Here is a 19,748-nt window from a genome sequence, read left to right on the forward strand (position 1 = left end):
TTCAAAAACTGTTATAATTTTTGTAAACGAGAGAATTCAAGCATAAACGACCACTTTATGTTTCATTCCAATGTTTATACATTCCTTTCTTTCATTCATGAAAGGTTTTGATTTAAATTGGAGTTGCATACTTTTTTTAATACTCCTTCAGGGGAAAACGTAAAAACTTTATCAATTAAACTTTAAATTATAACATATAAAATATTTTAAATTGACATTTATTTTAATTTTATTATTTATGTCAGATATTTTCACTCAAGTTTAGGAACTTATTTATGGGTTATTTCCCTTGTATGTTTTAAAATTTCATGGGGGAAGGAACTGAGAGGTCGTCAACAAAAGATAAAAAAAGAAAGGGTTTTAAAACCTTTGTTGACGCGTGTGGACTATAAAAGATAAATCACATTGTATTATATAAAATATACATAAAGTCACGCGCAGAAAGCCTAGCCCAAAGTTAGAACTACATCTAGCCCAGCACTGAAGATGCACGCTCTCCAACTCATATAGATGGAATTCTTAATTCTTGCTCAAAACATGCATCGATTTGTCGATTAGCCATACCCAACAGTAAGTAACCGAATACCACTAGCTATAGCCCTAACCTTAACTTCGATTAAATACCACCCCCCCCCCCCCCCTTTAAATCTTCCCGAGGAGGGAAGGGGGGATACAGGAGGGATACGTGGTTAAAAGATACATTTTCTACATACTTTTTCTATATTTCTTTGATGAGTGGGGTTGGACTTGGTAGTAAGAAACACTGCTCTCCCCTCCCCCTTCTTCTTCTCCCCCCCCCCCTCCCCCATGGTTAGATAATCCAAATCACCGACAGAGACTATAGGAACTGGAGGGTACAGCTAATCTACAACAACCATGTCAACATCCATGGGTGTACTCTCGCTAGCACGTGTCAGGTCACGTGTTCTTGTTTTGATTCAATTTTTCAAAACAAAATAAAAAAGCTAAAAGAATAAGAAAACAGTTCAAGCCCCCCTCCTCCCCCTATTGTTTAATTATCATTTAGCCAACAAGGTAATTACGAACCGCTATTTAAAAAAAAAACTTGGTTCTCAGCTGACCGATACAGCACACATGACGACATACACACACAAACACATACATACATGCTTACACACACACACATACATACATACATACACACATATACATACATACACACACATACAATGCAAGAAAAGCACTTTTTAACAATTTGTAAAACACGGCCCCGCCCACCGTCCAGCGCGCGCGCTGACGTTTGTCTAGCCGCTGACGAGGGGGGAGAAAAAAAATACCGTAACAGATCTTTCGCTTGACGAGACGGCGGGCGAGTTTACTATCAAATCCGAGGGGTGTCGCGCTATTACGCGAACGGCGCGCCGATCACTTGTGGGATTCGACGTCTGCCGTATGACAGTGTTTTTGAAGCGGGACTACAAAAAAACATGACTAACGGGAATGTTTGTTTCGTAGCTTTCAATAACAATTTGTTATAAAACTTTACAAGGGAATCTTTATATGTAATTGAAAAGGTAGGTTGGATTTAGATTTAAGTTTTTCGTGTTACGCTCATGTCGATGTACATTTTATTCCAGTTGCTTCAAATATGGTTTTAATTGAACGAAAAATAATAACCTACTTTAAAATAGTGTGCTTTTGTTTTTTGAAAATTTGAATGTACTGTTAATAATATTTACAAAACTTTGCTAAACGGTAGTTTACGTACGCTTGTACTTGTATTCAGAAATATTTAAATGAGGTGTTATGTGATTATGTATTACCGATATTTTAAAAAGCAGTTCTTAAGGAGTAAAGTGGAAGTGAATTCTATTTCAGGTAACGATAATATAATAGGTCTTTAATAGTATACAATTTACGAGTTAAATGTATAAAGTCAGTGTTAATTAAAAAGTAGAATCTTGAAAAAAAAAAACGTAATGACTTTCGTTAGATTTTTTTTTAATTCTTCAAAATTTTTTGTATACGATCCTTACGTAGATAATCGTGGTTCTTTTTTAATCAACAAGACTCCTTGTTAAGATTTTTTTTTTAAACTTGCATCAGCAACATTTAAATGTCGTCAAAGATAAGTAAAATGTTCTAAAAAACCAAATAAACTGTCCCAGGTCAATGATTTGAGGCGCCTTGGTTGCTTACAATTTATTTCTGTTACTTACTATCTTGTACAGTTGAAGATTTACAACTGCATTTATTGAAAGTAGGTAGTTAACCTACAATGGGTAGCAAAGAACACACCAGATAATGTAGTTACAAAAAAAGCTGCCAAATCACCAAACACTACAACACATAAATCTAGGGCTAGCGTAATGGTTTAGAGAGTACTGTATTATACGTAAGTTGTTTTCTCCCAGTGTCGATGGTGCATGGTTAGGGTTATTGCTTAGTGCTAGAACTAAGTCTATGCCCAAGATTCGGGTTAGGATTATGCCCTCATAGTTAGGATTAAGGTATCGATACTACCAAATATAACCTCTATACACCTGTCTTTTAGAACCTCCTCTTCACGAATGTAACCCCTCAGTTGAGTTGATATAATCTTTTAATAAATGGCTAGGAAGGGGTAAACATTGTCTATAATATATATATATATATATATATATATATATATATATATATATATATATATATATATATATATATATATATATATATATATATATATATATATATGTATATATATGTGTATGTGCGTGTTTGTGTATTATAAGATGATTTTAAGAACTTAAAATTTGCGGTTTTGCAAAATTGCGAGTAGGCATAAACAAAATCAAAAGCTATAACAATTCGTAAAAAGACAGCAGTTGTTTGTTGTTGTTTTTATTGGAATCCATGGTACGTGGTAGGGATAGGGGTTTAGAATATAACATCTACGCACTGAACCTACTACCCCCCCCCCCCCCCACCCACACACACACACACAAGATTGTAGCCCTACTATTTTTACTAATAGTAGTAATAGTGCAAGATTGAGAGTTTAAAAGAAGAAACGTTATTTCATTATAATCTATTCCCCCTCGTTTCTTTAACCTTAGTAGAACCTAACTCTACCTCTTACAATAACATCTTTATCCAACTATAAAATAACTCTACCTCTTACTAATACATCTATAATCCAACTATAAAATAACTTTAACTATTGCAAACACATCTTTAATCCAACTATAACATAACTCTACCTCTTATTGTAACATTTTTTATCCACCTATAACATAACGCTACCTCTTACTAAACCATCTCTACTGATCTAACAGAATCTTTCTCCCACATTAGCCCTAACTTTGTCAGTATAAAATTACACATATTCAATGCAGTCCTACAGTTTTAACTATGAAGCGTAACACACCTCTTTCTACTATAATCCACAGCAGTTTAAAATCAAAACCTTCCATCTTGCGTTTACCGAACACCGTATTCCATTTCTGCTTACTGATACGCACGGAAGCATTTTAGTAGGTTCGTGAAGAGAGGGGTAGGGGTTGCCTGTATACTCTAGCATAGACCCCAGCAAATCCATAGTCTTTTTTTTAACATAACCTAACCATAGCTTTAAAAAAAACACGATTGCATTATCTATACACACATGCTTAATCCCTTGTGTTAAAAGGTTACACGTCCACAACCCTATTACACACGTTAATGTGTGTTGTGTGTGTCATATCATGATATAGCCTAAAAAGGTTTTTTTTTATTCATATTGAATTGCAAAGTTGAATAACATAGGCTATTCTTCTTGGCTTCTTAATGGCTTTGGGTATTCCCGTTGCGTTCTACACGGGTTAGCGAGGAGAATACGGTAAGGTTTTGGCGCGGGGATGTTGGTAAACAAAGCGGAACGTCGCATTGCCTTATCACGAGGGTATATATTCCTGGGTTGGTCAGGGGTAGGATGTCATGTCATGTTATAATTATTTTTTTTTTTGCAAGCTTTTACTTTTTTTTTTACATAGGTCGCAATGTCTGTAAATTGATGAATGGGCCGATGGTTAAAAATGTTTAACTCAGTTTCGACACATTTTTAAAATACCGGTTTCGATTCCATTACTAGATAAATTCGTTACCGATGACAACTCAAGAATATATAATTTTTTATTATAATTAGATTTAAAAATTCATGGTACGGCTTGGTCTAGCATTGGAGAGCTGGAATGCTAACCCGCAAGTATCGAGTTCGAATCCGGGTTCATGTTATTAGAATGTCCCTGAGTCCACCCAGCTCTGATGGGTACCCAACTCACGTCTCGGGAAAAAGATGAACTCTACTTCTTTTGCCCCATGTGTCTTGGGCACGAATGGGGAAAAAGATGAGAGAAGAGATTTAAAAATAAAAAAAAAAATGAACAAGACACCACCATTCAAAAACGCACTTTATCTAGCATGTTTTAGGGGATTTAATAATTCAAATGTTAAAAGTATGTTCATCCAAAACTATAAATAATGGAGGGTGGATGTAATTTATGAGCTTTAGTAAAAATCATTTATGGGACAAAATGGTCATTCGGTGGAATGCTTACCAGAAAGTCTAGAACAGTGATTCTTCACCTGGGTTCGATCGAACCCTAAGGGTTCGGTGAGTCAGTCTCGGGGGTTCGGCGGAGGTCAAGATACACATCCAACTCGCATGACTCACGATCGGATGTTGTCAGTGCGGACGATATTACCATTGCGAAGGGGTCAGTGAACGCGCAGCGCAATATGAAACTGGTGAGGCTCGGCAATACGTGTTTGGTTCAACGAGTGCATGAATGAGCGAACTTCAGGTATCAACTTCGCTATCCGAGGTACCGTTGTATCAGTTTTGGGCGTTACGATTGTAGCTCATGGTTACACACTAAACCACCTTAGATATATCTCGAATGCGGGGGAGTAGGTGACTTAAGAGTTCTTTAGCCTCCCCCCACCCACCCCCACCCCACCCAAAAAAAAACAAAAAACTACCGCGGTTTCACCTTAGCTATCCTCATAGTAAATACTACTGCGTGACGTAGCATTATTTAACCGACCCCCACCAGTCTCAAACTAACACAGTGACCCTCATACGCCCACACATTTCCTACCCCACCCCCCACCCCCACACCCCTTCCACAACTCATGACATCATTTATGTACGAGGTTAAACCTAAGCATTCCACGGTATTTTAAATACCAACAAAACCTTCGTGAAGACTTTCACAGCTTTTATCAATCAATACACCCCAGTCCCAGTTATTCCCTCGTATCAGTCGCATATATGCAATAGAAATAGCTGCACTTACAGTTGATTTTTTTTCTCTTTTTACCAATCAATAGAACTTTCACCCCTCTATGGGCAACTTTTTCACGGTCAATTTACGGAAAACAGCACTAGCCTTGCAGGGGGTGCTTTTTCATTTGGATTTCATACTGCAGTGAACGGTGGTGCTATGGTTTGAGGAACGTTTATATGTTTTAGTTACTGATGTAGTGAGTTGTTTTTCTGAAGGGGTGGAGGGTATGTTGTGAAATGATATTATAACTGCTTATAGTTGGCATAGGTTTTGAAATTTGAACTGAAAAACCTAGCAAACAGATGTGAATACTGCTCTTGTATGTAGACTAAACGCCGTAATATGAATTAGAACACAAACAATGGTATTGTTCCTTTTGAAGCCACGCTTAATTTTTTTCCATGAATGAATGTATAGACGTATGTACAAACAAATATGAATATATATATTTTTTTAATAATTTCGCGTGTGTATAGACTGGGATGGGGTTGTCGAATGGTGGAGCGTACGACTGCTAACCACAAATATTTCGAATTCAGATCACGAAGTTCGATTCTTTAGTAAGTCCCTGAGTCCACCCAGCTCTAACGCGTACCTGACTTACGTTTGGTAAAGTAAAGGCGGCTGACTATAGTGCTGGCCACATTATCCTTTGATATGTCGAGATCACAGAAACAGATGCGCTCTACTTCATCAGACCCATGGACTGCTAGGTTCGAAACCTAACGGTCCATATGGCTTATAAAATAGAGTTTTATATATATATATATATATATATATATATATATATATATATATATATATATATATATTATACATATATGTGTGTGTAATGTATTACCTAGTAAAATGATGTGTAGTACCTGTATTACGTACAACTAAAGCACCTGTGTCGGCAGGATTAGAACCTCTACCCCCTCTGTGTGGTTAGTCACTCTAGTTAGGTAGCCCCGCAGGTTATGTCAAGATAATAAAACACGTGTAATTGTCTATTTCCTTGTCCCTCCAACTACCGACGGGAGGCGGGGGGGGGGGGTGTACGAGATTCATAAATTTGACTTTAGGGTAAAGAATTTATTATCGCTCATGCAGGCTTATCCACCTGCCGATGTACGCTAAGCCAGGTGTTCTCATACTATCTTGTTTTAGGTGCACACATCCAGAGTTTCTTTCAGGCAACTCTTAATGGAGAAGGAGGAGGTGAATGGGTAAGCACCCCCACCCCCTCGAAGCATATCCAGCCTCACTTCTTCCGGAAATTCTATTCCCCCTTCCCCCCTCCATCGAAATTTACAAGCCCCCCCCCCCCCTTCCTCGGAAAATGAAGCCTGAAAGAAACACTTGACACATCAAGCATACAATTTTTGTGTTTTTTTGGTGTCTGTTACCCCCTCCCCCAAACCCTTTTATGCCGCAGCATGTAAGATAACATCCCTATAACTAAAATCCATCACAATATCTGTGACTTAGACTCCCCCCCCCCCCATACACACACCCAAATTGCCAATTTTTCACATTGTCACAAGAAGTCATAAACTCGCAACGTAATTATGATGGTAAAATGCTTTATGCATAGCTAAAGCATGTCAACGTGTAAGCAAATTGGATGTGAATAGTAAAGTCCGCTGTTGAACCTGACGGTCTGTGGGGCAAGTGAAGTAGAGTTCTCCTGTTTCTGTGACCTCGGCACATGAAGGGATAGTGCTGTGTACAATACTATAACGTGTGGTTGAGCGATGAAGCGTGAGATGGTTCGTATAACCAGAGTTCGGTTCATGTCTTACGTCCACTTGTTTCCTTACGTCCACCACTTGGTATCTGTCTTAAGTACAGGCACCTGCCTTACGTCCACCACTGTCCACCTGACTTACGTCCACCACTGTCCACCAGCCTTACGTCCACCACTGTCCACCTGCCTTACATCCACTACTGTCCATCTGCCTTACGTCCACCACTGCACACCTGCCTTACGTCCACCATTGCCAATCTTCCTTACGTCCACCACTGTCCACCTGCCTTACGTCCACCACTGTCCACCTGCCTTACGCCCACCAATGTCCACCTGTCTTACGCCCACCCTGCCTACCTGCCTTACGTCCACTGACTTACTTAAATCCACCACTGTGTACCTGTCTTACGTCCACTAACTCCCTTACGTCCACCGACTGGATGCCTTTCATACGTCCACTGACTTAAGCCCACCACTGTATAACTGTCTTACGTCCACTAACTCGCTAACGTCCAACTCGCTAAGTGTTAAGGAGATTGAACATCGTACGTACTAACACAGCCAAAGACTACTTTACCCCCCCCCCCCCCCACAAACGTAGATAGACTCTACTGCATCTACCCAACAAATGCTCCGCGTGTGCAGCTATATTCTTCTAGATATTTATTAAAGTCACAGATGCACTATGCCACACGTACCTTCATTGTGATACTCTATTGCCCCTACTTTCACAGCCATGCAGTAATGCACCTATAAAGAAAAGCGTGGGTCTCTTCCTAAATATCATTTAAGGTATCCAATAGATACTAAAGTGATCCACGCTTTTCTTTATAGTTATTTAATGGTAGTCTATAATTTATTTTCTCCTTTTTTAGTGCATTATTACATAAAAACTTTTTATTAAAACGTTTTTTATGAAAAAAAAAATTCAAACTTGCTCTCCAATTTCAATAACATGTACAAAAATATTTAGTGACAACAACAACTAGGTGAGAACCTGAGACTCCTTGCATAAGATTATTTGTAAAAGTGGATCTAGTGACTCGACTGGCTAGTCTCCCCTTACAGTTCTAACAAATCAGCCCCACAGCCGAGCAACGCTAGAATGTTTGTACTAGTATTGGCCCGGGAGAAGTAAAAACGTACGGGCGATAATAAGCGGATTTATTTCGAATTACGATTTGGTGTAGCCGTTCTGAGCAGAGGGTTAGAGATTAGGCCGAGGTTTATTTATAGCATGTACTAATGGAGATCGTTGGATAATAGAAACGTCTACTGTGGATTTAGCTTATGGCGCAATGTGTTGTAGGTGGAATGGTAATATATGTTCGTTGTTTAATTTTATATGGAATGAGCATAAAGCTCATTTGTATTATGACATTATATATATATATATATATATATAAACCGCAGAATTGAGAACCTACGCCTTGTATTTCTAGTTTTAGCCTTAAAAATATCCTGAAAACAGGAAATATATCACAAGTTTAGCTTTTATTAAATGTATTTAGTTTATTATCAGTTATTTTTATTCAGTACGACGATGTGGTCAAATGAAAATATATTTTTTTCAAATAAAATCTGTTTAAAGAAAAATAATTAATAAATATTTTTTTCAGTGGAATAATTATTGTTGTTAAAATTTTAAAATAGTGATATTCGGTGCATTATGAAATCATGATTTAGCTCTGATTAAAAATTTTAGTTCATTATTTTTTAAACACATTGTTTTTTAAAATCTCATTCTTAACCATTTGTTATATTCACTTATGTTTTTGACACACCAATGCGGTAACTATTTTTTTTAATTTACTTCTGGTCACGTAGTAATCATGCATTTCCTTTTGAATGAATTGGCGATACAAATTATGTGATACCTTTTCAAATTTACCAGAATCATGGAGTAATACCAACACGATAGAGTATCGAACATTCGAACGATATTCAAGAGCACGTTACTGCCAATTTTAGAACCCCTGCTCTACGACCAATTTACAAAAAACACAATCACAAACCCTAAACGTTTCCGCTTGTTGAACATTAATCCAAACACGACCCGTTAATCCTTCAACGCTTAACTTTACAAACAACATAAAAAAAATTACATCTATTTCCCCCCAGTCATTGACTTTACATTCTTTCTCCTCGTTCTATCTCACCCCTTCGCTAAATCCGCTTTAGCTTGAGCTGTTTTGAACGTCTGGACGTTGAAAATACACCAAGGGTGAAACGGCGTCAAGTTTTATTGCTGTTTGATGTAAATTAGAGCAGTTAGTTCCAATTCACTAGCACTTTTCTCGTACTAACTTATACAGCGACGCTTCTGTAGGGAATACGTCCTGTATAGCTTACAAACTAGTTTTGGTGATATCTAAATCTAGAAAGAAAAATCTGTTGTATTTTTTTTATTAAGATTTAGTTTGTATGTATTATTGAAATGCAGTTGTTGTGTTTTTTAACAAAAGAAGTAGTATATATCACTTTAACGAATCAGTAAGCATAGATGGTGATGTACTAGGGACATTATAGAGTTACCTTGTATAAAACTAATAATTACCACTTAGGGTGTTTTTTAGGATATACGTTGTATTTATTTTTGAAAGGCAGCTGTATATTTTTAATACAAGAAGTACGTTACTTATAAAGAAATAGCAGGCACGGTGATGTGTTATAGGGCATTATAGAGTTTCTTAAGATACAACTTCTAATTACTTTTTTCGATTAATCATACCAGATGTCTTCAAACTTTTCAGTCCGAGGACCGCATTAACTATCAAATTTCAGTTCGGGGGCCAGTTTCTTCCAGGCATGTCTTTGATTTTTCTGCGCAAAGTTCCTCAGCCATCACCAACAAACGGTTTTTCCTTGGACAAAAACATCTCCGCGGGCCGGATGAGAGGACTTCGCGGGCCGCATCCGGTCGCGGGCCGTAGTTTGGAGACCCCTGAATCATACCATTGTTGTGTTTAGATTTATATTTCCCATTAGGTTTCTTCTTTTTAATGCGGGCGTGTGTTGTTAATGGGTATGGATGGTGTTAGACGTAAGATTGGTTAATGATATCGAGGGCAAATTATAAGGATTTTTTTATGGTCAATCAACCAGTTCCCTAATTATTTACTCTACAGTTTTTTTTTAGAACCGTGATTCCCACCCCCACCAGAGGCGTAGCGACCCTTCCCGGCGCCCGGGGACAAACTTTTCGATTTTGCACCCCCCTCAAACTTTCGATTTGCACCCCTCCCCTCGAGATCGCCATTTGCACCCCCCCCCCCCTCATAATTTCGATTTACTCCCCCCCCCCCCCACTCGAGATTTCCATTTGCACCCCCCCCCCTCCACCTTTCGATTTGCACCCCCCTCAACCTTTCAATTTATTTTCCCAACCCATTTTGGCGCCCCCACCTGCCAAGTCAAAAATTCAAATTTTTTACTGATTCAAAGTTAAAATAAAACAACGAACACGATAATTTAAATATTTATCATGTGTCAAATCCAATCTTTATAAGGATTTGTGCGTGAATTAATTTACCTAATCCTCATTAGCAAGGCGGAAAGTAAACAATGGAACAACAATTGCATTGTCTATTCATCCTCACAGACGTACCTTTGTAAGCACTGTAAGAGATAGAGGTGTCTTATCTTTTCTTTTGTTTTATTGTGTCTGTTTGTGTGTGTGTGTGTGTGTGTGTGTGTTTTGTTGTTGTTTTATTGTGTTATTTTGTTTTGTGTAATGTTTTGTGTAATGTTTTGTTATGTTTTTTTTTCTATTTCGTTTTATTGTGCTGTGTTTTTCTTTGTTAAGTTTTATTTTCTTCTTTTTCGCGTGGAATTTTTTGTGTTGTATTGTGTTTTGCATAGTTCTTCGTTCTGAAGTGTTGTGGCTTGCTTACACTGAGCCTTTGTTGAGGTAACATCTCGACCTCTAAGAGAAATATCGAAGTTTGTAATCCTGGCACTTCACATCTGTACCTCTAAGAGTATATTATATAGGTTTCTAACCCCTGGTGCTTCACATCGGCGTGATGGGTGTGGCGGTCTTTCGACCCTTATTCTACTTGAATGTACTAGCCTTCTCACTGGTGTTTATGGGAGGTCTGTGGTTCTGAATAACATAACAGATTAGGCCAACGAAACTCATAGTGTGACCCAGAGGCGAAGCGCGGGGGGGGGGGGGAGGGGCGGACCGCACCGGGTGACACCATTTAGGGGGGGGGGGTGACACCAAGACAAAAAATAGCATAATATATAGAGAAAAACTTGAGGGGGGGTGCAAATCGAAAGTTTGAGGGGGGGGGTTGCAAATCGAAAATTTGAATGTTTATCCCCGGGAAGGGTCACTACGCCTCTGGGGGGTGACACCATTAAGTGCCGCACCGGGTGACACCCGACCTCGCTACGCCACTGGAGTGACCTCCCCTTCAAAGATGCCCTATTGACGTTAACGAGATTGTTTAATAAAAACTAATAGTCTGCAATACATATTTGTACGTATTTCTTTCTTTATGTGTCTTTTTAAGTAAAGTTCACTTTTCGAACATGACGCAAGTGAAGTAAAGTTCACATGCTTCTGTGACATCTGCATATGAATGGATAGTGTGGTCAGGATTGGACTCAAGACTTCGGGTTAGCCGTCTAGAGCTCTACCGCTAGGTCACGCAGTACCTATTCTTTTTAATTAGGCTAGTAATAGTGTATAGCATATATGTGCCCAAGACACATGGTGTAGATGAAGCAGAGATGGGTGGAATCGTGGACTTTCTCATCGAACTCGAGACTTTCGGGTTAGCAGTTTTGCGTTCTACCGCTAAGACGCACCGTCCCTTACACACTGTTTGAATATAGACTGTGTATAAATCTCTGTCTTTTCAAGGTAATAAGTTTATGCTTTGGGGATTATCTACACTTCAAATCGCTCCTATTTGCCGCAAGTTAAGATAACGATAATTTCTGCAGCACACATGTTTATTATATGCGTGGGTGTTAAGCATTTGTTTATATTCTGTTCCTAAGATAGTCACTCGTTTTCCCTAAATCTTCAGTTCGCCCAAATATTGTTTTGCCCACATCCTAAAATTCCCGAGAGATAATTAGCCAAAAACCCGAATGCCATTAAAAAAAAATTCGTCAAGAGTCAAAATTTACCAAAATATTGATCACCATAAAACACATCGTCCAACTTTCTCTATTTTCAATTGTTAGGGGACCTTCATATATTACAGTTTAAGACCCCCTGATTTTGATAACAAGCCAAACGCCGCTGCGCATAAATTCCAAGATTCCAAGATAGGTGGATAATGCGAAAGCGATTATCTACTTTTGATGTTGACTGACTGTTGACTGTAGGTTTAACACTGCCACATCATACAGGCATGTCTCCTCCCATATATCACCACATATTTGTTTCCCTGTATGCGCTGGTCGTTGTAGTCAATCATAAATTATGGTCCGAAATAGATTATGGACCATAACAGACTATGGTCCATAATGTTGGAACTCCGCATATAAGCCGTGTACGTTTGGAAATTAGATGTCAAATATTTACTTGCGCTGTATTTCATGTGTTAATTAGTCTGTTGCTAGTTAATAGGACATAGGTCTGCCGTCCTATAAGGACATAGGTCTACCGTCCTAAAAGGACATAGGTCTGCCGTCCTATAAGGACATAGGTCTACCGTCCTAAAAGGACATAGGTCTGCCGTCCTATAAGGTCATAGGTCTGCCGTCCTATAAGGACATAGGTCTGCCGTCCTATAAGGACATAGGTCTGCCGTCCTATAAGGACATAGGTCTGCCGTCCTATAAGGTCATAGGTCTGCCGTCCTATAAGGTCATAGGTCTGCCGTCCTATAAGGACATAGGTCTGCTGTCCATCTGGAACAAAGGTCAAACGTCCTACTAGGACATAGGACTACTTATCCCACTAGGACATAGGCCTACTGTCCTACTAAGACAAAGACCTGACTCAGACAAGTACATAGGCCTGATTCCTACAACTACATAGGTCTGCTAACCTATAGGACTTAGACCTACCGCTTCACTAGAATATAGAATGTCTCACTAGGACATAGACCTACTGTCTCACTAGGACAAAGGCAACAATCTCACAAGTACATTGACTTGCTAACCTACATGACATAGACCTACCATCTCACAAGAACATAATATTTTTTTTTGTGAATTTTTATGTGAATTGTTTTTGTCCCGGTGATACCGCCCCCTTTATTCTAAGTCTAAACACTACAACAACGTATGTAAGCTATAGTACGGTGCAATCGTAATATAAAACCTTCATGAAACCATGGATAAGCATGCAATGTAGTATCGAATCGTTGTTGTTTTGTTTGTAGTATTATTTTTATGGTCGGTCAGCTTAAGGAATGGGTGTGCGATCAGGAGTATAATCCACAATATGGGTAGAGTCTGTGGGACGGAGTAATCGAATGGTCGAGCGCTAGACGGCTCAACCTAAATTCTCTAGTCCACAAAGCTCTAATGAGTTACTAACTCACGTTAGGGAAAGTAAATACAGCTGGGCATAGTGTTGGTCACACTATCCCTTCATATACCGAGGTCACAGAAACAGGTGAACTCTACTTCATTTGTCTCACGGACCGTCAGATTTAAGAGAGAACTTTACTTACTTATAGTCAATGCTCACTTAGATTAGAGTCAAGGTTAGGCTTTCTTTCTATACGAGCAACATTAAAAACGTCTCGTATACGCACTATCTGTGTTTTATAAGTCCTAAGATAAACACACAAAAGCACATTCAACTCCTCGAAATGTTGTTATAAGTTTTCCACTTCTCGCTTTTAATAAATGCACCCAAAATCAGATACCAACTTAAAGATACTAACGCTTTCAAGGGACGTAACTCGAATCCAAAATTTTTCTCTATCTTTCATCTCCCCGGATTAAACTTCTCCCGTTCAAGTTTTTGTGTGTCTGTTACAAAAGTGTAACTCCCCGATCCGCCCGAAATTTGATATTGTACTTAGATAAACTCGTGTACTCTAAATTTAGAGACTTACTTATAAAAATGATTTTTTTTTAAGATAAAAAAAAATACACCTACGCCGATGTATTCTCATCTTTAGTTTAGAAAGATAAGGGGACATAACGCCGGTGTAACCCGTAGACAACTCTGTTTAGCAAATGATCAAAGCGCGCTGTGTACTTAACGTTTAATCTGCGTAAGGCATACAAACCGGGCCCGTTCTTTTCAAACAGAGAAACAAACTTATAATTGATTTAACAGCTATCTTCGCCCCATATTCCCGTCGCGGTTTTCATTAAAATGTTGCAGATATAAATAGGTTGTATTGAGGCGAATTATAAATTGAATGAACACACTACGGGAATGTTTCGTGGTTTTTTTTTCTAAGTGTGTGTGTATATGTTGTTGTCGTGTTTTTTGACACCACGCTTTGAAGTCGTTAGATTAAAAATGGTTAGGGGAAAACACTTCATAAAAAAAGTTGTGGTAAACTGACTACAGGTTAACCAGTGCAGTTGGTGGGTGTGTTTGTGTATATGTGTGTGTGTGTGTGTGTGTGTGATTCTTAGGTGGGGGTGTTTCTGATACGGAAGTAAGAGATTGAAGATTGTTCTTTTATTTTAACTTTGCTAAGGAGTGTGGAACGGGGGGTGGTCGGACAATAGAGGGCACTTGTAAGTCTTGAGTTCGACGTCCCTAAGTCAACCCAACTCTGGTGACTCCACCCATTCCTGGTGGGTACCTGACTCGCGTGTTTCTGTTAAGCATCTCTTCAGGATGGGGGGGGGGGGGGGGTTGCATTGCACCGACCTCTTCCCCCACCCCCTTCCGAACGAAATAGAATTTATATAGAAAATTTTTGCTTTTCCCGTATCCGGGTTATGCGCCATATTGGCCGTTGACTCCAATTTCAGTCTGATTTTCTTTCTGGATTTGCTTCCATAGCCTTTGTCCAACTAAGAACAAATTACAAGACAGCTGTTGTTTGATTTTGGAGTTGTCTCTCCTAGGAGAGTTGCTGTCCCCAGCTGTTGAGCTTCATCTGCCCGAGGTTTCGAACTCGAGACTTTTGCGTAGCTTTATATATTACAGTAGGAAAAAAAAGCGTTGGTTTAAGAGGTTTTAAGTTGGTTTTTTTTAAAGTTCTGATTATCCGTTCTCTTCATTTTCTGAGGTACAGAAAATATGTGAAATATACTTTATCTATATCATGGACCACTTGGTCGAACAAAGCACTTTATTTAACTATTAGCACAGTTAATACTAATCTGCTTAGAAAAAGCTATAACTCAATATATTATATTTATTTCATTAAATTAAGTTTCTTCTTAATTATATGTTGTTTTAATTTTAAAAAATGAATAAAATATAAATTCATAAGAAAATATACCAATTATTTGTGTATATCACAAATCAGCAGCTCTTCAATCGTATTGAATATATACTCTAGTATCGGACATATTTTCTCTACGTTTATGTGATATGATTATGATTTAGTTCATAGCCTTGGTAATGGTTGTAATTCTAGCAGTAATTAAATTCAATAAACTCTTGTCTGAAGTCATAGAAGAAACATTTATTATTATTATGCTAATGTAATTAACATTTCTAATTAATTCTCTACTCAGATTTCAAGCCCCAGTCGCCACAAATCAACTAAGGTGCCGACATTAAAAGAACAACACCTCCATTTGTCATCATAGGAATAAGGAACACCCCACATGCATGAAAGAAAAAAAACTGCTTTTAAAAAGATCAAATGAAATGACTTGTTTTTTCCACGTCGTTCGCAGTATATAAAACCTGCCCAAATTCGTTCTCCGTCTAAAGCGATGACGACAGGACGACGGGAATAGCAATACGTCGAGAAACGAGCGACGCGGGGGATTTTTGCCGTCTCAGCTGAAAGATCCCCAATAGCGGAGGGGATCGTGTTTCTCATTGGAGTGTAGCCACAGAGGTAGCACTGGCTGGCAGAACATCGGGCTACTTCTAATTGATTCTGTTTAAAAAAAAAAACTAGCATTAAGACGCCAAAAAAAAAAAAAAAAAAAAAAAAATACGCGGACGACCAAGAGACGAACGTTTTGCAATGTTAAACTCGCCTGTCTCCAGTTTTGGGGTTTTTAAGTACGAGTTGTGAATATTTGACAAAGTTTTGGCAAGAACATTCAAGAAAAGAACAGCTGGATATAAGGAATCCGCGTTCTGATTTCTAAAGGTGTTTTAATTCACGCGGACTTTCGGTTTGTTAACGTTGAATTTATGATGGTTGAGATTCATAGGGAGAGAGAAGTCATGTATAGCTTTTAACATTTTTTTGTTTAGCTTTCGGAATTCGGTTTAACAGCTGGAGGTTGATTTAATAGCCCGAGTATTGGTTTAACAGCAGGGGAGTAATTTGACTTTTATAGATCGGTTTAACAGCTGTCGGCTGTTTCGTTAGTTGGAGACTGGTTTAACATCTGGATATTGGTTTAGCATTTGAATACTGGTTTAACATCTGGATATTGGTTTAACATTTGGAGACTATTTTAAAAACTGGATACTTGTTTAACAATTGAAGACTGGTTTAATAATCTGGAGCCTGGTTTAACATTTTGGAGACTGGTTTAACAACTATAAACTGGTTCAACAGGATAGAGACTGGTTTAACATTTGGAGACTGGTTTAACAGCTGAGGACTAGTTTAACAGCAGCTGTAGATACCTTTTCCCAGTGGATGTTCAGAAATTTTAAGTGAAAATTCATCCCGCTTTTAAAGTGTTAACTTCAGGGTGAATCAGATGAATTGTGGTCTCTTTAGATGCGAGATCACGACTGAATAGCTACGCCGCAGTGATCTATTGTGATAGTATAAGAATACTTCTCTTACATCCCTAGTCTTCATTGTGAATTTAGCATTTCAACATACTGAAAAAATAGCGTGTTGTTGGCTTTAAATTATATCTTGTGACAATCAACGCTTCATTGTGTGTGTAGCAGTTTCAATTTAAACTAGCTTGAGCATGAAGGATATTTCGAGTTTGTGACCACTTTTTATTTCCGTGAAGAAGGCAAAATGACGCGCTGCTTTCCTTGCTATGGCTGAAAGAAAGGGTAGCATAGACCCAGGGTGCGTCAGCGATACTTACCCCCCTGAAAGAGAGACTGCATTTCTGACTATAACTGTACCCAGCGGGAGGCAAAAAGACATGTGCAGGCTTTTGAAACCTTATTTGAAAAACATGGAATGTTTAGCGGACCACCTGGATATACAGGACAACGTTACGAGTAGCGTCCCTTTAAAAACCCCGTTCCCGGTTCCCGAGTTCGGTGTGGTGGACGAGGAGTTGTCTTCCCCTGCTTTATCGGTGATGATGTTTGTGTCCGAGTTCGGCGACGCATGCGCGGAGAAGGTGCGCGGGAATTTTAAAAAGTTTCCGTGGCGTCACCACCACACGATACAGCTTCAGAAGGCGGGGTCGTCCAACGTACTAGGACAGCACGAGTTTTACTTCCTGTCGCGTGAACTTCCTCTCTTCAGCGTTTGCGACTCGCCGCATACTTTAAGCTACGTCCGCTTCAACGTGTTCGTGCGGAGGTTCAACGCCATGGTCGAGTTTTACCGGTTGATAACCGGCACAGAAATGGAAAGCCGGAAGCCTGGGTTTAGTATCTTCTCTCTGAGTAAAGTTCACCATATAGACAATGCGAATCCTCCGCAAGCAATGTGTGAACTGGCGCTCAAACACAGCCCGCAAGTATCGCCGTACCCCCTCACCGACGCCTACCTCACTTTTCCGGTACACAACCTCCAAGACCTTCTCGCCATTTTACCATCAGATGCGCATCGTCTTTCTGCGCATCATTTTTTGGTCCACGACCCAGACGGGAATCCCGTTGTACTCTACGAGATTCCGAAACTCGAACAGTATAAACTAAATCAAAACCAAGTACCCCAACCGGTACAAATAAACACTTTTATCGACAAAGACAGCGTCCATAGTGACAGTATCGATTCTGGAAGATTTTCCGATTACGATACGTACACCAACGAGCTTGACCAATGCATGGCGAGGCTAGCCGTCGTCTGCAACCTCGACACTCATGCCAAGCCACTTCCGGTGAAGACATTACAACCCACCGCTCATCGAAAAGGAACTTGCAGCATCGTCACCAAAACTTCTTCCGACTCCAGTTCCGTCCTTGACTCTAGCAGTAGCGGGCTTGGGAGCCAGTCAACGCATTCATTCCAAGGTTCGAACCCACCCTCGTTACCTCTCATCGCAGAGAACTCTCGACCCCATCACTCAGATAAACTCGCACATAAATCAAAGCATAGTCTTGATGATCATCACACGCCGAATATGAATCAAGCTATCACCATAGACTTAACCCAAATCGACCGATTGAGTCGTAATACCAAACCATCAGCGCTTTATTCTGATAACTTAAATCTAAATCCTAATCCAACAAACGTCAACACCTTTCGGATTCACGAGAACGACAGCCTCCAAGCTCCTCACTCTCATCACCAAGTATCTCACCAAGTACCTCACCCTTTTCACCAAGTACCTCACCAGCCTCTACAGGTACCTCATCCTCTTCAACAAGTACCTCGTTCTTTACATCAGGCAACTCACCTTCTAAATCAGGTACCTCACCATCTTCAACAGGAACCTCATCCTCTTCACCAAGTACCTCACCAACTTCAAGAGGTACCTCACCCTATACACCAAGTACCTCACCCTCTACACCAAAACAAACGGCCAGAACAAGTTCAAACAATCGTCACACATAAAGACACATACGTTTGACTTGAAGTACATAACATGCTAGTGACTTAAGCTTATCACCCTTATGTGTATAGAAACCAAATTGTCACCCTTGATGTTTATAGCGACTTCGGGTTATCGCCCGTGATGTTCATGGTTACTCTGGATTATCACACGTGACTCTCATGGTGCCTTAAGATTATCACTACTGGCCGCAGTTTTAATAATAATAGGAAAAGATAATAGTCCGGACTCGTGAGTCGAGACTGTAGGACGTCCCTGAGTCCATCCAGCTCTGATGGGTACCGGACTCGCGTTAGGGAAATAAATACAGCTGGACATAGAGCTGACCACACTATCCTCCTCCTATGCCGAGGTCATTGAAGCAGATGAACTCTACTTCACCTAACCCGCGAACGGGAAAAGACGATGATCATGAGTAAAAGATAATTCACTATGTAAATTAATCAACTTAAGTTTTGTTAATTGTACATTAACTTTGTTTACTTTTTACAAATTGGTTAAATTGATTAAAGTTTAAATTGATTCAAGATAAAATTTCTAGTTTACTGGAAAATCTATGAACTTCTACTAATGTTGAACTCTAGAATATATTTTTCTCACTTTCTAATTGTCAAGTGGGACGGCTGTGATGTATGTATTTTTATTTGGAAACTCCAATCCTCTGATATAAAGAAGGCTTTCTTAATGGTATCCATATATATATATATATATATATATATATATATATATATATATATATATATATATATATATATATATATATATACATATATATATTCTTGAATGGCCGAATAATCATACTCCTCTGCTTATGTCATAAATTGACATTTGAACCCATTCTCTGCGGTCAAACAGTTGCAATCAATTCAGTCTTTGTCCAACGCGGGACCAACAAAAGAGAACTGTAGAGGTGTAGTTGCAGCCCTTTGCTTCTTAGGGGCTTTACAGTGGCTAGCTGGCTAGTTTTGTAA

General features: G+C 39.1%; 1 protein-coding gene and 1 long non-coding RNA gene across 2 annotated transcripts; both read left to right on the forward strand.

The window, feature by feature from the left end:
• The first annotated feature begins 1,385 nt into the window (after nt 1–1,385).
• On the forward strand, nt 1,386–16,000 carry LOC131951886 (uncharacterized). Its single transcript, XR_009388456.1, has 2 exons — nt 1,386–1,535; nt 15,625–16,000. It is a non-coding gene; the product is annotated as an uncharacterized LOC131951886 (long non-coding RNA).
• Nucleotides 16,001–16,047: 47 nt separating this feature from the next.
• Nucleotides 16,048–19,244, forward strand: LOC131951885 (uncharacterized). Its single transcript, XM_059314305.1, has one exon. It carries the CDS (start codon nt 17,080–17,082, stop codon nt 18,793–18,795), a length of 1,716 nt encoding a protein of 571 aa, XP_059170288.1. The 5' UTR covers nt 16,048–17,079; the 3' UTR covers nt 18,796–19,244.
• Nucleotides 19,245–19,748: the final 504 nt, after the last annotated feature.

This window comes from Physella acuta, unplaced genomic scaffold, assembly GCF_028476545.2.
Source record: "Physella acuta isolate Inbredline_101_S28 unplaced genomic scaffold, ASM2847654v3 ptg000836l, whole genome shotgun sequence".
Classification (NCBI taxonomy): Eukaryota; Metazoa; Mollusca; class Gastropoda; family Physidae; genus Physella; species Physella acuta.